The sequence below is a fragment of the Patella vulgata genome, chromosome 6, assembly GCF_932274485.2.
Source record: "Patella vulgata chromosome 6, xgPatVulg1.2, whole genome shotgun sequence".
Classification (NCBI taxonomy): domain Eukaryota; kingdom Metazoa; phylum Mollusca; class Gastropoda; family Patellidae; genus Patella; species Patella vulgata.
The window spans coordinates 45,680,821-45,702,361 of record NC_065884.2 but is presented as its reverse complement, the minus strand read 5'-3'; the positions used below and the strand labels follow the sequence as shown (position 1 = coordinate 45,702,361).

General features: G+C 33.7%; 1 protein-coding gene across 1 annotated transcript; it reads left to right on the top strand.

Moving 5' to 3' along the window:
* The first annotated feature begins 246 nt into the window (after positions 1 to 246).
* Positions 247 to 20,329, top strand: LOC126823711 (vacuolar protein sorting-associated protein 26B-like). Its single transcript, XM_050552672.2, has 9 exons — positions 247 to 393; positions 5,383 to 5,526; positions 8,281 to 8,356; positions 8,561 to 8,717; positions 9,370 to 9,534; positions 10,743 to 10,849; positions 13,210 to 13,278; positions 16,757 to 16,899; positions 17,479 to 20,329. Exons 1-9 carry the CDS (start codon positions 391 to 393, stop codon positions 17,608 to 17,610), a joined length of 996 nt encoding a protein of 331 aa, XP_050408629.1. The 5' UTR covers positions 247 to 390; the 3' UTR covers positions 17,611 to 20,329.
* The last annotated feature ends 1,212 nt before the right edge of the window (positions 20,330 to 21,541 follow it).

The following is a 21,541-nucleotide window of genomic DNA, read 5'->3' as shown; positions in this document are numbered from 1 at the left end:
GAAAGGTACGAATCAATTTGAGGTACGAAGTTTAGTACGAAACGGCTCATGCGAGGTACGAATGAACTAAGTACGAAACAGCCAGGTTACGAAACAGCTTACACCGTCTGCAGGTGCTTGACATTGAATCCTCCAATCCAATGTAAGAGTTATGACAAATCGATCGAGACTTAAATAATATTGCGAAAGAAATATATTAGAACAGGAATGTATTAAACTTTCTATCTTACTTGGTTGTATTTGCGCAAACTTAATTCGTTGTGTTATTTTCCCAAAATTATTTTGCTAAAGGAAATGCTGTAGATACGAAATCTCGTTTGCAACGTGAGGTCAAGGGGAAGCCATATTGGATTTAGACGTGAACTAACCAGAAACTCACTCTCAACAAAAATGGTATTATTTATTATCAATTTTAAGCGGGCAATACACTTAAAACACTCTGTCATGCAGACTTATTATAAATTCAAAATAGTGAGAATACATGACGTATTGTAACTTTGAGTGCATTGTTTTATATGTTCCCATTTGACAGCTAGAAAAAAGGGCAGACAAGATTCAGAAAGTGGGTGTTTGCATCACATGACATCTTCTCATTTAGGCCCTTTTCACGATCAATCAAAGACCAGAAATAAAATATTGTTGTAATGCATGTCTGATGAAATATGAAAAGGCAGAAGTATTCTTACCAAGAAATTAAATGTATTTCAATTCATGTTCTAAACATATTGTTGGACAATGAAAAGTCTGACTTCATTAAAACATAAACCTAATTACCTATCATCATGTAAATACTAAAAATGAATTGCAGTCATGATTGTTGCTGTTTTCTACAGGCTAGCATTCAATATATGCATACTTTGCATACTATACATATATAGTATCCCAGCATTGCCGCTAATACCACAGTATTCAGCTCTAAATGTAAGACTTGTCACACTTATCCTCTACATTGGCCTACATGTAATTATTGGGTCTTTGTGGAAACCTTTTGACTCTCCATTCATTTTTCTGGATATCTTCTGACTGCAAAACAGTTGTGTGTCTGTGAACGGCAGTACAATGTAAAGGAACATTTTAGTGAGAAAATAAGACCTTGCTTACCTCAGTCAGTATGTGCGGCACAACAGTTCACAACACCCTGTTAAAAATACATGTACATCCCATCCTGCCAATGAAGTAGCTTGGTAAAAGGAAGCAAAGCAATAAATGACTGAATATTCTATTATTTTTTAAAGATTCCAATTTACTAATATAAATTAATGATATTCCTTACTTGAACTACTGGTACTTACAAATGTACATATTAAACAATTTAATTTTGTATTTAAAAATGTAAAGGTATGCTTTTAAATACACATGTATGCAATATTCTTATAATGTACATATGTATGTAAGCTTTTAAGTCTAAGAGTAGATAAAATGGGCAATTAAACCAGTTATCCTTATTTACGTGTAGCACTTAGTTCCACTGACATTGAACTCTTCAGACTGATTAATCTCACTTTGTGAGGTTCGATATATATACTGTGTTGGGACCCCGGGGTGGTTATTACCGGGGTTCACAAGTTTGCCTTGTACACGGGTTTGGAATCTGTCAGGGTTTGTGTATAACCGTAAAAGCTTGGGTGGGAATTAAGACCAGGTGTCCCATTTTGCCAAAACTTAATTAGGGGGGCATATTTACACAGTGTAGATAATATAAATAGTCCTAGTCAAAGAAGTGTAAGACTGATTGACGAGAAAAGAAAAGAAAAAAAGGTAGAATATTATGGAAATTATTATTGTAAACTAGGCCAGAAATAATGGATGAATAGAAGAAATCTGTTTCCGAAAGCTGTGGTTCAAGTAGTGGGTCCTGCTGGATAGCATCTGCTAATTGAATCTGGATCGGGACCCGAAAGAGAGGGTCTACATGTGGATCTCGATCCCTCCAGATGTTGCTTCTGCTGGAGTGTAAAATCTTCCACGTTTCAGCTCCGTTCTGAAACGATGGTAATGGGGCGCCCAAGACTGTTGTGTGACTCTGACTAGTGCTCGGTGAGGCTTCATTTTGTGAGATACGTTGTTGAGGTGAAGCCTGAGTCGCTGGAATGGTGACAGCTGCGCAAGTGGTGATCGGGGTGGAATGATCAAAATCCCCAGTAGTATTATCTATGATGGTTTGAAGAGTGTCTGTTATAATAGGTGATTTGTCCAGTTCCTCAGTAGGTATAGCACCCTTGCATCAGTGTTTTCTAAGATATTCCTTCCTGCGGAACTGTTTTGCACATTCCCCGCATCCTGTGAAGGTGGGTTTGTGTCTTTCTCCCAAGTGTCTGAGTAAGTGACACTGCTTTGACAGAATTTTGCCACATTCTTGACAGGCTTCCATTTTGGTTTGAAATTGTATGGTTCCTATGACGTCAAGTGTGTGATTGTGATGTAATGTCAGAGTGTCATCTATGGATCTATGTACATAGTATATTAGTAGAAGGGTGTTGGTGTAACACCTGTGAGAGGGTTGGAAAGCTAAAAAAAAAAATCCAAAGTTGGAACACCCAGTGTGAAAGGTTTATCACCCAGGGGGAAAGGTTTATAAACAAAGAAAATGAATGGGGTATGCCAAAATTCAGATTATTAAAATTAAAATATACACCTACCGAGCCACTCTAGTCAAAATCCAGACTATCAAATATTTTAAACCATTGGGTACCAACCTGGACCTTCCCAAATCTACCACTAATAGTCGAATTAATAGAACTTCACAGGATCATAAGATTAAAAACCTTTCAACCATACAGTATCAATGACAAAATCTGAACTTGGTCATCCCCAGTTCATTTTAATACGCCCACATTTTCATGTAGACATATATTGTCGTCGACCCTGTCTGTCCGTCCGGACATCGTCCACAATTTGTTTGTGGACACTCTACAGGTCACAATTTTTATTCGATTTTGACGAAACTTAAAATATAAGTCTATCTCCTAAAGATCTCAGTTCCTATTGATATTGGCATATATCGGAACAGAACTTCCTGGATTATGGCCCCTGATTGTACAAAAAATCACGTTTTTAGCTTTTGGACACTCTTAGGGGTCACAATTTTCATCTGATTTTGATGAAACTTAAAATGCATGTTTATGACCCAAAGATCTTGGTTCTTATTGATATTTGCACATATCGGATCGTAACTTCCTGAATTATTGCCCATGATTGTACGAAAAATTGTGTTTTTAGCTTGTGGTCCCACTATAGGTCACAATTATTATCCGAATTAAAATAATAACCTTTGTATAAATCGAACCAAAACTGCCGGACAAAATGGCCAACCCTCATACACAAAGAGTGTAAAAATATGGTATATCAAGGTTGTGGACCCTCTAGAGTTCTTAATTTTGATCTGATTTTGATGAAACTTGAAATACTTGTTTAAACCAAAAGATCTGGGTTTCTTTCATAATTCGTGCATCAGATAACTTCCTGAATTATGGCCCTTGATTGTACGAAAAATCATGTTTTTAGCTTGTGGTCACTCTAGAGGTAACTATTTTTATCCGATTTAAAAAAAAAAAAATGTTTGAATATTACCGTTGCACCCTAATGAATTTTGTGAAAATCGGACCACAATTGCCAGATAAAATGGTCGCCCCTCATACGCAAATAGTGTAAATATGTGGTATATCAAGGTTGTGGACCCTCTAGAGGCCACAATTTGGATCCAATTTCGATGAACCTTGAAGTACATATTTATATTCCAAAGGTCTTGGTTCCTTTCGATATTCGTGCATATCGGATCATACATGTGTAACTTCCTGAATTATGGCCCTTGATTGTACGGAAAATCAGGTTTTTAGCTTGTGGTTCCTCTTGAGGTCCCAATTTTTATCCAAATAAAAAAAACGTTTGAAACTTGAAATCAATCTTTATACCCCAAAGGTCTTGGTTCCTTTTGATATTTGTGCATATCAGATTGTAACTTCCTGAATTATGGCCCTTGATTGTACGAAAAATTGCATTTTTAGCTTGTGGTCCCTCTAGAGGTCACAATTTTTATCCAATTGAAAAAACATTTGAATATTTTATCGTTACACCCTAATGACGGCTGAGTTTGAATTTCGTGAAAATCAGACCAAAACTGCCGTACAAAATGGTTGCCGCTTGTACGTAAATAGTGTAAATATATGGTATATCAAGGTTGTGGACCGTGTAGAAGTCACAATTTTTATCCGATTTTGATGAAACTTGAAATCAATTTTTATAACCCAAAGATCTTTGTTCCTGTCTATATTCGCGCATATCGGATCATAACTTCCTGAATTATGGCCCTTAATTGCACGAAAAATCACTTTTTGTTTTAGCTTGTTCTCTATTCATCTCTTGCAAAATGTGGGCGTATCCTGCCTGGCAGCCGCTGGTCTTTAAAGTTATTACCTTAACTTTTTTAATCAACCTGACTGGACCGAGACTCTGACTACCGATATCAGTGATATGTGACTAGTCAAAAACAAAGTGTTGAGGATGAATAAATGGACATTTGCATTGAGGGTTGATAGTTATAAAACTAAAGATTTAGACATGTACTGTATCAGCAAGTTAGATATTTTAATCTATAAAAAAATTACTAAATTTGAATAACTGTTAATATTTTGTGTTTAATTGTGAAATTGTTATGAAAATGTACTGTAAGCGTAGTACAGTTTCAGTTCAGATCCAATATTATAGTTGGTACATGTATTTAAAGACACACCATGATGTGTAACAAGTTTACCTTGAATTCCTCGTTTATGTCTTGATGGCAGTGATTAGCCAATGCCGGCGTGGTTCCCCCTTGTCATAGTACACTGTATGGCGTATGCCCGTCTTCATTAGCCCAGCATAGGAGCAGAACAGTAGGACGTTAAACCCCATTTCATTTCGATTAGCCAATGAAACAGTCTGTTACGGCATGTTCTTGACGTGCCATGCATAGAACTGTGGGTATCCTACTAGAAACATCAATGCTAATTGGTTAATCATATGTCTGACGTAATAGGGTCAAAAGCTCCCACTACAAGTGGTCAGATCTTTATGTAGTGTAGGCCATCTAAGTATAAAAAAAAATGAAACGAAATATAGATCTGTATTTTAATAAGATTGCTGTGGGACATAAATTAAGTTGGAAGGAACCTTTAAGTGTTATGGTCTTTTTCTGAATCCTGTCCTACAGTCGTTTGTTAACATGATTTTGATGATGCTTGTCATTGGTCTACACTTATTAATACTGAGATAATGCAGACAAAAATGATGAAATAAAAAAAGAATGGTCTATTAGATAAGCTTACATTGAACCTCAAAAGTTAAAATCTTGGTACATTTGTACCATACACCCCAATTGTTTTATATTATAATTGTTTTTTGCAGAGTTTCTTTGGTTTTGGTCAGAGTGCGGAAGTAGATATTATTTTAGATGGCCAAGACTCTAGAAAAACAGCAGAAATCAAAACAGAAGATGGCAAAAAAGAAAGATATTATTTATATTTTGATGGTGAAACAGTGTCTGGAAAGGTATAGATTTATTACTAAACCTTTAGTTTAACAATTACGGTTCGTGTTTTGTAGTGATGGTCCAATAATCGGTTACAACATCGGTAATTCTACTAATTGGCCTATAGTATAAGTAGCCTATCGGTACCGGCCGATACTCGGGGGCCATTTTTCTGATACTGGAGTCACCGATATCTGTTCAAAAGGACTCAGTAAATACCTTAAAATATCATTCGAGTTGTGAACAAATCATTATTTGCTTAGCCTTGACACTCGGTACTTTTGTTTTAGTTGCTGTGCCCGTGGCTATTTAGACATAATCAGGGCTGCCGACAACCAGTATCGCAGTGCAATTTGCGATATATATTTTGTCCGTTCCTAATCAAAAATTAAAGTTTTTGATTCGCAGTAACTGCGAATCATTAATATGCCTGTCATATTGGATATTGACACAAGAATAATCCACATTTTGAAGACTAGAAGGCTTTCTCAACAATTCCAACATGTATAAAATGTCAAATAAAATTTTGTAAACAAAACTGAATTCTCCGTGTGACATTTTCTTCTCAAACTACCCAGACACAATTCATTACTATATAATACAAGGACATAACTCTATGAATAGTTACCGGGTACTATTAAACCGGAAATGGAGAATCAAGTAGTTCCACTCGCGTTCCGAAACATGTCAATTTCAAGTAATTATATCAGTTTTCATTTTGAAAGAAATAAATCCAGTGTATCCCCCACATATTTTAAATAAAATATAAAAAAATAAATACATGTTAACGTATTGTAAAATGATAAATCAAAGTAACAATTCCCGTAAAATATCATTATTTATATCGCGTGTGTCTAGTTAATCAAGGTGCGCCCGATTGAACAAAAATAGTAATACACGATAAAAAGCAGACAAAATTGTTTTCTAACGAAGATTTCTTACGTAACAAAGACATAAGAATTAAAAAGTGTAGGGCTTCGGATCAAATTAAACGTAACACATTAAAGCAAAGATACGCTAAACAGTAAATTTTATGCAAGAACCGATAGGAAAGCAAACCTAGATAGATAAACCAGCAGGCGGCAGTTTTCATCAACCCTTCCTTGAAGTGTCAAATTTGACAATGAACCCCTCCCACTTGTATGGCACTATTGCGTGTCACATGTGCAGCTCAGTGGTTCTGTTGGGGCGATAAGTTCTTCATCTGTGCACATACTCTCAAAGCATGTCGAGTGTCCATGACTATTTATCATATCACAACCTGCATAGGTATTTGCATTTCAACATCCCCTACTTTTTTTGAAGAGTATATAACAACTCTTCCAGATCCTAGTGTCGTGAAGACAAGTAAAACGAAATTTTGAACTATAAAAAACGAAACGAAATAGGATCTGTGTTTTAATCAGATTGAATTGCAAACAGACATTAACATACAACAGTCTACCCGATAAAACATCTGACTGGAATATTGAATAAGCTCATTGAATGACAATCTGATTAAAATACAGATCTATAAATCGTTTCATTTTTTTTATACTTTCAATGGCCTACACTACATGAAGATCTGACCAGTTGTAGTGAAACGTCGCGTCCGGTGTTACACAGGCAACTTTTGACCTTATGATGTCAGACATTGATTAATCAATCAGCATTGATGTTTCTAATGGTTTACCCGAAGTTCTGTGCACCTCACGCAAAAAATTCATCATAACAGACCATTTCATTGGCTTATCACTTACATCAACAGGAACACGGGTTATATAACTCTAGTAAAGACAAGTAAAACCAAATTTTGAACTATAAAAATCAAAACGAAATAGGATCTGTGTTTTAATCAGATTGATTGCATGATAATCAAAATCAGAGTATTAAATTTAGATATTAAAATTTAGACATAATTTAATCATTTGTATCGTTATGTACTCTTAATGACTCATAATTATTAACATAGATCATACTTTAAAAATGTAGACATAATTTGATAACTCATAATATAGATCATACTTTATTAATCCATAATATTTTAAACACATAAGTTAAGTTCCTAATAGACTTTTTTATAGATATCATAGATGCCGGTCAATTTAGGGAACTATTTCGTAATCAACATTTAATGACTGATAATCTCGACTTTATTAATCATATAGCATACATGTATGTATTTTTAACTGCGTAGGAAGTGTGATCCAATTATTCCTTCAAAGAACATTAGGCATTTCCTGACTAACAATGACATGTATCTAAATCGATTATCATGACATTCGGGGCATGTTAATGTGTAGTAGTTTTATATCCACCACGACCCCACTATCGGTAATTCGGCTGAAATAGTTGGCTGTCAATATCTGATATCGGTAAAACCCATAGTAGTAGTAGCCATATTGGACCATCACTAGTGTTTTATACATTGTATAATTAATTTTTGTTCAAATATTCCATTTGCACGTGTATACTCAATAGTATGAAGAGGTTACATCTATGTCTGTAATGAACTCACAATTAACATGTTTGTTGATGAATTTTCAATTGGAGTGGGTGTAGGGCATCCGGTGGGGTGGGGGATGGGGGCAAGTAAGGCGTTGAACCCCATTTCATTTCAGGTTTTCAATAGGCTTTATTGATTTTTCTATCAACCAGTTTTATGGTTAAGGCATTTGGTCTACAAAAGTTAGTGAAGAAGGGCCAGAAATTAGGTGTTCAAGTTAATATTTGTCAAACACTGATTTTCATTTTAAATCAATTAATCCATATACAGTGGTTATTTTATTTTTAAGGTGAATGTTACCTTAAAGAAACCAGGAAGTAAACTAGAACATCAGGGAATTAAAATAGAATTTATTGGTCAAATAGGTAAATTTTAATCACAACTTTTTTTTTTAGTCTTTTTTTTTAACAAGTTGCGAACTCAGTACTCTGAATTCTCTGAATACAGAAAATGAAATATGTAACTAAAACATAGATTTAAATGATGGCCATAAAATTAGTGTCATTACCATGTGCTAATCCAGATTCTTTGGTCACTGTACCTGTATATATCTATTTTTTATTTAACAGAATTATATTATGATAGAGGTAATCATCATGAGTTCACATCACTTGTTAAAGAGCTGGCCAGACCTGGAGAGCTTGTACAAAACACAAATTATAATTTTGAATTCCAGCAAGTGGAGAAACCATATGAGTCTTACACAGGAGCTAATGTTAGATTACGGTGAGTGTAATCCTATCCATGTCTAGAATGTTTCATGTGATCTTTGGAATTCATCAACAAAATAATTATTTTGCCTTGGAAAAATACCTCCTTGTGTATTGTTTAAATTAATAATTTTAGGCTTGTTTGTACAACTTGTCAAGAATAAAAGGCTGATAAAGTCTTTCCAAATCATGCACAATCAATTAAACAGAATGAAACCTAAATATTCATATTACTTTCACTTTGATTTCACATTGTCATCTTTAAATTCTGGTGATCATCTGTTGATGTCTTAACAATACATGTAATTCATTTCTGCCCAAGATTTTTGAGACCTCGTGTTTTGGTTTTATCATTAAAAGTATTAGTTCAGGGGTCTTTGAATACCTTTGATCTCTTAGTTTTGTTAAATTTAAATCAGGAAAATACTTTTCGGTCTTTTGATAAATTGTGTCTACATTGGTTGAATTCCAGACTCAAAGTCATACACAGTTTTTAAAATAAGATAGTAATTGTAATAGACAATAGGTAATAGCTGTTATTTGAAGTAACTCTTGACCTTGTATAACTTTCCTTTAGTGACTTTGTATCATTCAATAAATGTTAACAAATATGTTAATATAGTTTTTAATTTAAAAATATGTTTATATAGTTTTGGGGTTTTTTTCAGCTATTTTTTAAGAGTAACAATAGTTAAACGTCTCAGTGATGTGGTAAAAGAGCAAGATATAATTGTACATACATTATCACATTACCCAGAAATGAACAATAGTATTAAAATGGAAGTTGGTATAGAAGATTGTTTGCATATAGAATTTGAATATAACAAGTCAAAGTAAGCATATATTTTAATTTTATCTTCTTTTACAGTTATTTTACAGTTAAAACTACTACAAAGAAGATCAGTATCAAATTTTGCATACATTCTAATTCAAACAGATTTTAGCAAATCACATCAAATTAATAGCAACTGTTTAATAACCAATAATTGTGTTCTTTACAAGGTACAGGTTAATTTGATAGAAATAACTAAGAACAATGTCCTTTGCCAATAGAAATACACATTTGTTAAGTTTGTATTAAGATTTAATATAAATGGTCCCAAATTTTGTTTTATTATGAAGTTCTATTTTGAAATTAGTTTTAATTTCTCCTACTTTTGAGGTACCACCTAAAGGATGTTATTGTTGGTAAAATCTACTTTTTACTAGTAAGAATAAAGATACGCTATATGGAACTAGCTATTGTAAGACGAGAAATAACTGGAGCAGGTTAGACATGGTGTAACCCTCAGTTGCAGCTATATGATATTTATGTCCTATTTTTTCACTCGTAATTTATTACCTTGTTTATATATTTTATGTTTTTTTGTAGTATTTCTTAAATGTTCTTTAAAGAGGCATTGTGTAGGAGTTTAATCTGTCTATTGCAGGTCTTTTTGTCTGGCTTTAAATGTTATTATTTAGACCTTTTTATTCATATGACAAGCCCATATTTAACTCTCCAGAACATTAGATGGATTAGATATTGAGTGGATTAGACAGTGTCCACCATATCTACATTAAACAATAACATGAGACTTTGTTTATTATTGTGGTAATTAAAAATGTGAATCAGCGGTCGGCAGACACAATTAAACAGGTTTCTTGTTAAAAAAAACTTAAACATTACTTTGCTCATAATAACGTAATTTGACTAAAATTCATTTTTTTTTTTTTTTTCATGACCTGTTTTTTTAACTATTATAGGAAGAATGGCCAGCTTTTTATCTAGTTCATAACATAATGCCTCTTTAACTGCATGAAAATGGTTTTATGGAGTTGATGAAATGAAATTTATTTCTGCACCTTCAAATTAACATGTCTCTTAGATGAGATTAGAATTCCTTTACATTTGTTTTGAAAAAAAAAGACCCAGCAAAAAACTGTTTGAAATATTTATTTTCAGATGTACAGATCTGTTGCCTGCTTCACCTATTTATATAGACTTTTTGTACCTTTAGTTTTCTTCTTTTTTTTTTCTTTTACTTCTTTTTGAATTCAGGTATCATTTAAAAGATGTTATAGTTGGGAAGATTTATTTTCTACTAGTTCGAATAAAAATCAAGCACATGGAGATTCAAATAATTAAACGAGAGACAACAGGAACAGGTAGTGGGATAATTCTAATTTTACCCACCTTATTGAATATCCCTTCTGCCATGCATAGTACTTCAATTTGATAACAAGTGGTGATAATTGATTTCAAACTATTTCTGATAAGTGTTTTAAAAATACTACAGTAGAATCTGTATGAGCAGCCACTCCTATTCAGCGATATCTCCTTGTAAGCGGTCAAGATAAATCCCCCCCCCCCCCCCGTAAAAATTCTGTTGTTTCATCTCTTTATTCAACGGTCACTCCTCTAACGCGGCCAGCTGCCACTATTTTACTTATAAATTCAACAAAACATCGCCCATTCAACCGCCATTGTTGAATGATACCATCTTGTCGTTCTTTGTAACACCCCCAGGGGGGTTGGATGGCCGAATGGTTAGCACACGCGCGCTGTATCATACGGCCAGTCATTGAGTCAACTGGCGTGGTTTCGAATCGCCGGTTGTACGTGACAAGGAGTAGGGTCGCCTGTCCAACCTCATTGGTTTTCTCCAGGTCCTCCTGCTTCCTCCCACTGCTAAAGACCCCTACACACAAACGAATTACTGAAATTTAAAAAAAACATATGTTAGTCTCGAAATGACCTAGTTTGTGTCGAGTGGACGTTAAACCCCATTTCTCTCTGTAACACCCCCGCTAATTCCGTGAGTTAATCCCATTAATTAACTGGACCCCCACTGATCAGGTAAAAAGAAATGTAAAAATAACAATCAATTATCTGTTAATTAATCTTTTGTTTTATTAAACGACTAACCTGATCATTGTTTTCACGCGTAACGACACATTATTTGATACTGATTGAATAAAATAAAAATACTGAATTTTGTCATGATCATCTAGTATCTCTTTTCCATTGCCACTTTATTGTTAAACAGACGTTTTAGCGCCTCCTATAATATTACATACAGAGTTACATCCTTGTAAATAGGTGATAAAATCAGCGATGTTTTTTTGTGTATGTGCTTTTTTGATAAAATAAAATTTAATTCATCGATTTTCTTCACAAAAATAGATAAATATTATCGAATTTATCACAATGGTAGACAGTAGTATCGAAGGTTGGTAAAAAATGAAAAGTTTACAGAAGTTGTGTTCGAGATTTGAGTAAAGAATTTTCGTTTAGCGCAAGATTCAGCAACAGTCAAATTTACCGCTTCCAATGCATTCAAGCGTAATATTTAATTTACGTCAGCACAAAAAGCACCAAGATTTTATTAAGAGGCCACTCTCGTTAAGTTATGTATGAGATTTAAGTAAAGAATTTTCGTTTGGCGCAAGATTCAGCGACGGTCAAATTTACCGCTTCCAATGCATCCAAGCGTAATATTTAATTTATGTCAGCACAAAAAGCACCGAGATTTAATTAAGAGACCACTCCCATTAAGCGGTCAGTTGTGAAAATTCCCTTGGGTGGCTGCTTAATGCAGATTCTACTGTACTTAAGAAAATATCTCTTAATAAACTGTTAACTAACATTCTTATTCGTCTTTATTTATTCTAGTCACACCAGAATAAATTTTCTCCACTTCAACTACAGTAAACATTGTTAAGGTCAAATGTCTTAAAATGTGCGTGTGTGTGGTATTTGACTCTTCACATAAATATACCATTCAAACAATGACTTAAAAGTAATTATTGTCTCATTCCACCAATTTGCAATGTATTTTTTTTTAAAAACACATTCTTTTTTCCATTCCTATATTCATGGTAGTCAAAACAGAGACCATGTTGGCTAAATCGATTGAGGCTGTAATTGATGAATTGATTTTATGCTGAATTATTTAGATGAACTATCATTTATTTGTGTGCAAAGTTGATAATAACTTGAGCTGAAGCCATACTTTATTTTAATGTCAAGCTTCCTAAAAGATTGAAAAAATACCTTATAAATAAGAACTGAATGTCAAATATTTAATTTTAGAATAATGTGTTAAAAATGAGAAATTAAAAATTGTTAAAGTAATACTTGGTTTACTATCCGTACAATTATCATTTAGTTAGTTTATTTGTAGAGCATTATAAAATATATAATCTGTTGTTTGTATCAATCTGTTTTTTTGAGCATGACTATTTAATGTAAAGAAAACTTTTATTTCTTTTGCTATTCCCCTTTAAACCTTCTCAATTTGGTCCTCTGATATTGCTTGCTGGTTTTGTTTCAAAATCAAAATACAATTAGTTTAGTTTTATACCAGTAGATTAGAGACCTGTATAATTGTAAAGCATAATATATTTAATCCATTATGTTAATAATACAGTTCTATACTAAAATCAATATATAAACTTTCATATATATACATGTATACAGGATTATGTATATCTTTGTTGTACATACATGTTTTATATTTTTCTAGGTCCAAATACATTTAATGAAAACGAAACTATCGCTAAATATGAAATAATGGACGGTGCACCAGTAAGAGGTAAGTAGTTTAATCTCTTGTGTAAGCCAAAGTTCTATCTTAATTAAAATGGCAAATATTAAAAAAAAAACAAAATAGTGAACCTACTTAAAACCTGAATCATTTGTGTAGACATTCCCTATCTGATTAAAACACATATCCTATTTCGTTTCATTTTTTATAGTTCCAAATTTCGTTTTACTTTTCTTTACTACACTACACTAGGATCTGGATGATGTGAGGGCTTAGCCAGTGAAACGGTCTATTACGGCGTGAGGTGGACGAAACATCAACTCTGGTTAATCAAGTGTCTGACATCATAAGGTCAAAAGCCGCTTGTATGACTCCTGACGCGACCTTCCTCTAAAACCGGTCAGATCTTCATGTAGTAGAGGCCATCAAAAGTATAAAAAGATAGGTTGCCAGGCAACGGAACACACCCACAGCAGCAGAGTCGTTCGGGCATTCGACATATTTTCTTTTGTCAGTGATGGGAACATTTGCAACACATGAAAATCTGATTACGAGTAATAACCCATGAAGTAATTATTGTATAGGCCTACTAAACATTAACATGGGGCAGAACAAGAAGCCAAACAAATTCTAATGATTTTCTGATAATTAAGACCACTGTCGTATTCCTGATTGTTTTCAAATTTGAGTGAAGTCTGTGTCACTACAGGCCTGGGACTGTAAAGCGCAGTGGGCGCTTACGGCTCGCCCCAGGATCCATTCACTTGATTTGATATTTGTTTATTTGGTGCAATGTCTATTTTCTGTCTTGTCCGCAGGTTTATCTTATAGATTTTTGTTTTACGTCTAGTGCGGTCCTCCTGCACTTACTATTAATGAGTTGTTACTCTTAAACAGATTTTAGTGTATTATAAATGTTTCATTACGACAAAAGAAAAAGTTATCATCCTATCTTTCTAAAATTTATATGCATTATTTAAATTAGTGAAACGAAGAATCCTATTGAATTTCAGCAATTTCTGTGTATTACATCTAGAGTTATGGCCCTTGTTTCACTTTATTGAACCTTGTGAACGCTCTAATGCCAAAAGTTAACATCCAATCTTTGTGACATTTATATGCAATATTTAAATTAGCGAAACGAAGAAGCCTATTGAATTTCATCAATTTTCGTTTATTCTAGACTTATGGCCCTTGTTTCACATTGTTTAACCTTGTGAACGCTCTAACCCCAAAAGTTATCATTCTATCTTTCTGAAATTTATATGCATTATTTAAATTAATGAAACGAAAAAGCCTGTCAAATTTCAACAATTTCTGTAGATTACTTCTAGAGTTGAGACCCTTGTATCAATTTGTAGAACCTTGTGAACCCTCAAACGACAAAAATTATAATCTGATCTGTCTTGTAAAGGTCCCCGATTACCTACAAAGGAATAAATATGCGACAACCCTTGTTGACCGCTCGGACGATTTAGCAGCTGTGGGCGTATGTTTTGTTGCCTGGCAACCTATCTTTATAAATGTGGACGTATATTGCTGTCGTCCCTGTCTGTGTGTATGTATGTGTCAACTACAGGCCGCAGTTCTTCAGTGATTGTCTTGAAACTTTACATACTTATACCTTATACCCTAAGGATGATTCCTATTGTTTTTTGGTGTATGCCCAAACCTCAGGGGCAGAGCCACGCCCATTTCTTGTATTTATTTGTTTGTCGTTTACGGGTCGCATTTCTTAACGTATCATCTTGAAACTTTGCATACTTATTCTTTATATCTGAAGGAACATCCCTATTGTTCGTAGTATATGCTCAATCCCCAGGGTCAGAGCCTCGCCCATTTTCTTTTTGTCTGACGTCTACAGGGCACAATTCTTAATCGATCTTCTTGAAAAATCGACTCCCAGTGGCAGAGCCACGCCCATTTCTTTTATTTGTTAGTCATCTAGTCTCTGTGTGTTGCCTACAGGCCACAATTCTGAATGGATCAGTGTGGTACTTGGCATATGTATTCCTTATAGCCCAAGGACGGCAACTATTGATTTTGGTGCATGCCCCAAATATTTTGTCTGTAAATTTGGCAAAACAAACCCAACGCCTAGCCTTCTTTGCCTCTTGTCATATTACAGCCATTTCATTCTCTTCATTTTAAAAAGTACCATATCAATCAAAACAGGAATGTGACATATATTGCAACATCAGTGATGCTCTTGTTTAACCAATATTAAAGGAGCTAAATCGCTAATATTTGGGACCTAAAAATTGACACAAATGGGTCGCAACGCATATAATAACATAATAGGAATGTAAATAAACTGATTTACATTCAATCGTTTCCGTTTTTACTCTAATTTCAAAGCAGTTATGTTCGGCGAAATACGCCAGAAGTCTTAATCCAATGGCAATCTCTAGCGTCTGGTTATTCCAGTCTACACCGATAGTATTTATTGCGCCATGCTCTCCAGATAAGAATATGGGGTCACCGTTTGACATGACTTGTGGAATATGTCTAACCTCGTTCTTCGAGTCGCTTGTTACAAATTGCGCTGAAACGCATTATGGTACACGATTCGTGTACCAATCGTAAAATGTTTATTTTGTCTTAAATATTGGATATCAGAAGCCCATCTTTTCCCGGTAAGATCACAACACCAATGTTGAATAAAATTGACAAATAATTTGTGTTTTCATTGTCGAAGGTTTTGGATGATATTGAGTTAGAGACTTAGCTACTTTAAAACTACTTTTTAATGTGTATGGACTAAAAATTTGTATTTGCCTTCTAGTCTGAAATGTTACGTCTTTAAGAAAAGTAAAGTTGTCGAATTTTGACATTCGTAGTGTGTGTTGTTCTTTGCTGATGTATGATTTATGTGTTGTACAAAATTTGAGAAGCTCATTGTTTTTAGAGGTTCAGACACTCTTCTACTGAATTATTAATTTAATACAAATCAACCAATGAAATTTATTCATCATATTCTAGATAACGATAACAAATCAGATTGTCTTGAATATGAAATTTTCATTCCTAGAAAGCAGTCCATTTTTTAACATGCTTAGAGTTGTTATCCCCGAACCAATAGTGGACATGTTGGAGATGTCGGGGGGGGGGGGGGGGAAGGTGTCTCTGTGGTGATGTGGTGCATCCTGGCATATCTCCCGGATCAAAAAACACTTAAAAATACTGTTTCTGAGAATTTTATTCATAATTGTACTGAAGTCACAAGCTTTTGAGGTGGTTATGATGTAGAATTAAGACCATAGGTAACTATTGATGTTCTAGGGCATGATAGTCCAGAAAATTTATGCCCGCCAGTTGATGTTGATTTGGTTGGATTTGTGGGATAAACTGGTGGACTGATCGGTCAAATTGGTAAACTGATGGCCACTTGGCCCACCTGTCAATATGTAAAAAAAATATGCCCTGATAGAAAAGTCAAAAAAAAAAAAAAAGGAATGGACAGATAATACAAATTTTCTATTTGACATTTCTGTAACACTTATAAATTATCTATTATATTTTTCAGGTGAATCAATACCTATTCGTTTGTTTTTAAGTGGTTATGAATTGACTCCTACAATGAGAGATATTAATAAGAAGTTTTCAGTACGATATTATCTTAATTTGGTGCTAGTAGATGAAGAAGAGAGGCGGTATTTTAAACAACAGGTAATAAACTATAATATGACTATTTCCCTAAGAAGTAACATGGGAATGTTAGTGACCCCACTTGAAAAAGGCTTGTCTTAAAAAATTGACTGAAATTGCTTGAAACCTAGTATATTCTTTAAAAAAAAACATTTTCTATCATGACTACAATCTATTGCTTTGTGTCAATTCATGATGAGTGTTATAGAATAGTATACATCATAGTTATTTTGTTGATAATTAATGAAGGAAAGATAAAAATTGTTATGTGAATATCTTATCAAATGAGTACATATGTCTAAAGAATTTTCTACTCAAAGCTGCTACAACTGTACATGTATTACGGTCACACACGGTGTAAAAGATATTAATTGCATTTTTGGAAATAAACGCAGTCTGGTACAAAGAACTGCATTTATAATTCAACTATCATTTAAAATAATGCAAGATCCTTGATGAAAATTTTTTGTTGTATTTTTTTTTCAAAAATGTAACCAAATGTTTTGGGCATTCCTGAAGTCAGATTGACTGTTATAGATCATTTACACCCCTCTTTTAAATAATGTAATGTCAGTAATACATTATAATCATCTTTTTCAGGAAATCACCATTTTTAGACGATCAGACAAAAATAGGAAAACCTACCAAGCAACTGCTCATCATCCAACAAGGGAAAGAAAACCTGACCCCGAACCAGAACCCGAAGAAAATTCTGTTGACACAGAAAAGTGAAATTTAAGAAATATTTTAGACATTTAAAGACTTCCAGACTTGTTGTGAAATATTAATGATATATTACTCGATTGTTTGTCTGGGCTCATCATGTGATATGTCAGTTTAATGAAGCAAGAAGATAAAAAGAAAGAAATATTAAGTTTAAGCACAGATGAATAATCAATGATTTAAACTACTTTTTGTTTGGATGATAAATGTTTGGTCCTGTCATTAGTTAGTAGGAAGAAAAACACAGAACAGAATCATGCCCCTCCGCCCCCCGGTGTAGAGTAATCAAAATAGCAGTATCTACAACCAATTCATTTTAAATGTATTTCTCCCAAAATATAAAATAAAACAATTCCTGGAAATAGTTAATATAGAATACAACTTGCTATACTCTATATACATATATGAGACACAGTATGAATGGAAGTCTGATGGAAGTATAATAGGTTAATGCTAGTCTTATGTAGGTTCACTGAGAACCCCATGTGATATGATCATAACTACTTGTTTCCATATACTATAGCTATCTACTATTTTATCACATTGCTGTAAAATACAGCTACGGGATTTGTTTGGCTCCCAATAGTATTTCTGCCACATATAAACTAATCTTATATTATTTGATGATTTCATAGTTGTTTTAGTGTGTAAAATAGAAGAAAGTCATTTGATATGATAATAATTTAGTTTTGATGAATATCACTTTTTACTCATTTCATCATTGTATCTTCTAATAATTAAAGATTTAACTACAACCCAAGACTATAACACATATGTAAAAAGTCAACTGAACAAATAGGCTGTTCCTAACTTCATGCTCTACAGGTAAGAGACAATCTGCTGGAGAGATTTCCCCTGAGTGCTGGTGACAAGCCCCAACTGATTGATAACCTTTTTATTGTTAGCTTTATAACATGCCTTTGTGTTATAATTCGGCTATAAAACAATGGAGAATAGTCATTGGAGTATGCAGGATATTTAGCTCAGCATTGTTTGTGTGAATGATAATAGGTGTACTGACTGAAAGGGTTATGGTTAGATTGATTAAATAATAAAGATTATTAATAGAAACAATGAGTATATATTATGGTGATAAAAAACACATACTATGTTACATAGAAAGTCGTACATAAATTATATAAATAAGCAATCCTGTATAATGTATTCAGTAATATGGTCAATATCTATTTAATAAATCTTTAATTTACTACACATAGTGTAGTAAAAATACTATAAAATATTTTGTAAATAGAAACTTTCCTTAATATTATTAATAATTTGACTGTACATTGTTATTGTATATTGTAAAATACTTTTAATATTAGATTCTGCAGGATTTTTATTTCAATCATCACTGTTACATTACATCTATCGCTCCTCTTCACCTTTCTTTAAAATGGACCATAGTTTAAGAGTTAATATGCTCGCAGAGTGGATTTCTATTTCAACTGTTCTTTTCTTTAGTATATTTAACCAGCTTGATATGTAATAGGAATATGTTATTTGTTATTGTTACTTTTGTAGTTGATGTGTATATTTGGATTTTTTTATTGTAAGTTGTAATAATTTGAATATTTTGTTGATGAATTATTTCTGTTCATGCCCAACAGTAGAAAACAACGATAGTTTTAAATTTGTAGAAATCACAAGAAGCTAAATAGCTATCAACCAAATTTCTATTCTTGGACTGACACACGAATGTAATGAAATATGTGTGTGTACATGTTTTTGTTGAGGGTACATCAATTTATTAATAGAGTATAGACAAAGAGCTGAACATTGTTGAATTGGGTCAAAGTAAAGTGTTGAATTGGGTTGATTTGTTGTGTTATATTATTTATTAATGGAGCAATCTCTATGTGATTTGTTTCGAAAGATAGAGCAAAAGTTGGTTTGTTTGCCAAATCTAGTTTCATTTTTGGCTTTATTGTTGACTGTTGAACAGTCAGTTATATCTCAACATAAGCTTTATTTACAGGTGTAAAATTTTGGACAAGGGCAGATGCTCATCTCATCTCACAAAACAAACACAAACGAAATCAAATTGACAATTTTATTTTTGGCCCCAATCAAAGAGTTTTAGTTTTAATTATTAGTTTATTAGCAACCATTCAAATTATACAAAGTGCTATTGTGACATTCCTGTGTAATTATTCTTGTTGAACAGTTTTAAGTGCAATGTATAATAGGTTCTATGTACCATTTCTATAAATTGGTAAAAAGCAACATTGTCAGCGAAACCTAAGTCTAAAGTGTACCAAGGATATTATTTAAAAAATTATAACCAGAGAGTAACAAATGACTGGGGTAAAAAAAAATCCTCTAAATTTAGAGAGGCTGTTGTGTTTGAAGAAAGATACAATCTACATTCAAGATATAGTTCCTTGTTTAATTCAGCTTTTTAGAAATACGTTAAAGGAGAAAATAATGTACATTCTTATGGTATGTTTGATAAACCCCAACACACAATTTCCTAGAGAGTTTCTATATTTTATGTATACGTTCTTTGCTTTCAAAAACATACAGTTGTTAATAAATAGCAAGAATATGTAGTGTAAAGCAGTAACTTCATATAGCTATATATATAATGAAATTGTTAACATTAAGATGGAAGTTTTAAGAACTTGTATATAGAACAAAAACTTGTTAGTTTTTTTTTCATTCATAACAAAATTATTATATGTACATGTATCAGTAATACTGTAAAATAAAGAAATCCTATAATTTATTTGTCCATTATATTTTTCATCAATTCAGCCATTGCAGTGGTTTACATTTGATTGGATAGCCATAGATTTGTCTGAATTGACAGCCCAAATTAGATTGATGGTTATACTTGACATGGGAATAGTTATTTGTATATCTAATCGGTCTTGGTAGTTAATGCAAGACAACTTGAATGATTGAAACTAGATAATGAATAAAATAACTGCAGGAGCTGGAGTTTTCTTTTTAATGTTTAAATGTCAGGTAGTTATATTCAAGCAAAAACTACGTTTTGGATTGTAATTTTGTCATGGTCCAGTTTTCCATTAGCTATTTAATGCATAGATAAGTGGGATCAAAGATCTCGACCTGAACATTTACCCCATGTTCTGCCGTTGCAATAACTCACTATAATGGTCTTGTGAGAATGATCCTTGAGATTGGGCAAATAAAAATGTGTTGGATAACAGAAATGACATCTGAGAAATTTAAAGGGAAATGGTGTAAAATTTGTGTTTCTCGTCTTGCTATATATACTGAGCGCCATGGAAAACGCATCACTTAGTTTTTCGTATAACAAAATAATCCTGTAAACATATCTTATCTATTTTGCTTCTTATTGTGAACAATATTCAAATGGGAACACATCAATAACAACACATTTGTACACTTATGGATGTTTAATCTGTAATCAAGGGTACAAAGTCAGAGGGGTCAAAACCAAAAGTACGACACAGATGTCAATAGCTAGCGCGTGTGCCCTCCACGGGCCATCATCACGGTAGGCTACAGCATTACCGCGACCCCTGCAAATGTGTAGGGCGGTCCGGTGATGAAATGTGAAGCCTCCCCACACCATTACACTTCCCCCACCCCATCGATTTGTTTCGAAGACGCAGCAGTCTGCAAGACGTTCCCCAAGACGTCTCCACACACGTTGACGGCCATCAGCGTGATAAAGATGAAAGCGACTCTCATCACTGAAGAGCACACTTTGCCAGTCTACTCTTCTCCATGTCTGGTGTCCTTGAGCCCATATCAAACGCCGCTGACGGTGATGATCCCAGAGGATAGCTCCAACATAAGGTCGTGGTGCACGGAGTCCTACTTCTCTTAGACGACGTCTTACGGTGTTGGCACTTACTGGTCCTTGTCTTCCGATGACTGCTGCACCTGTTCGAGTCGCTGGGCGGAATCTGTCACGCAGATGAGTGACCCGGATGTAGTGGTCTTG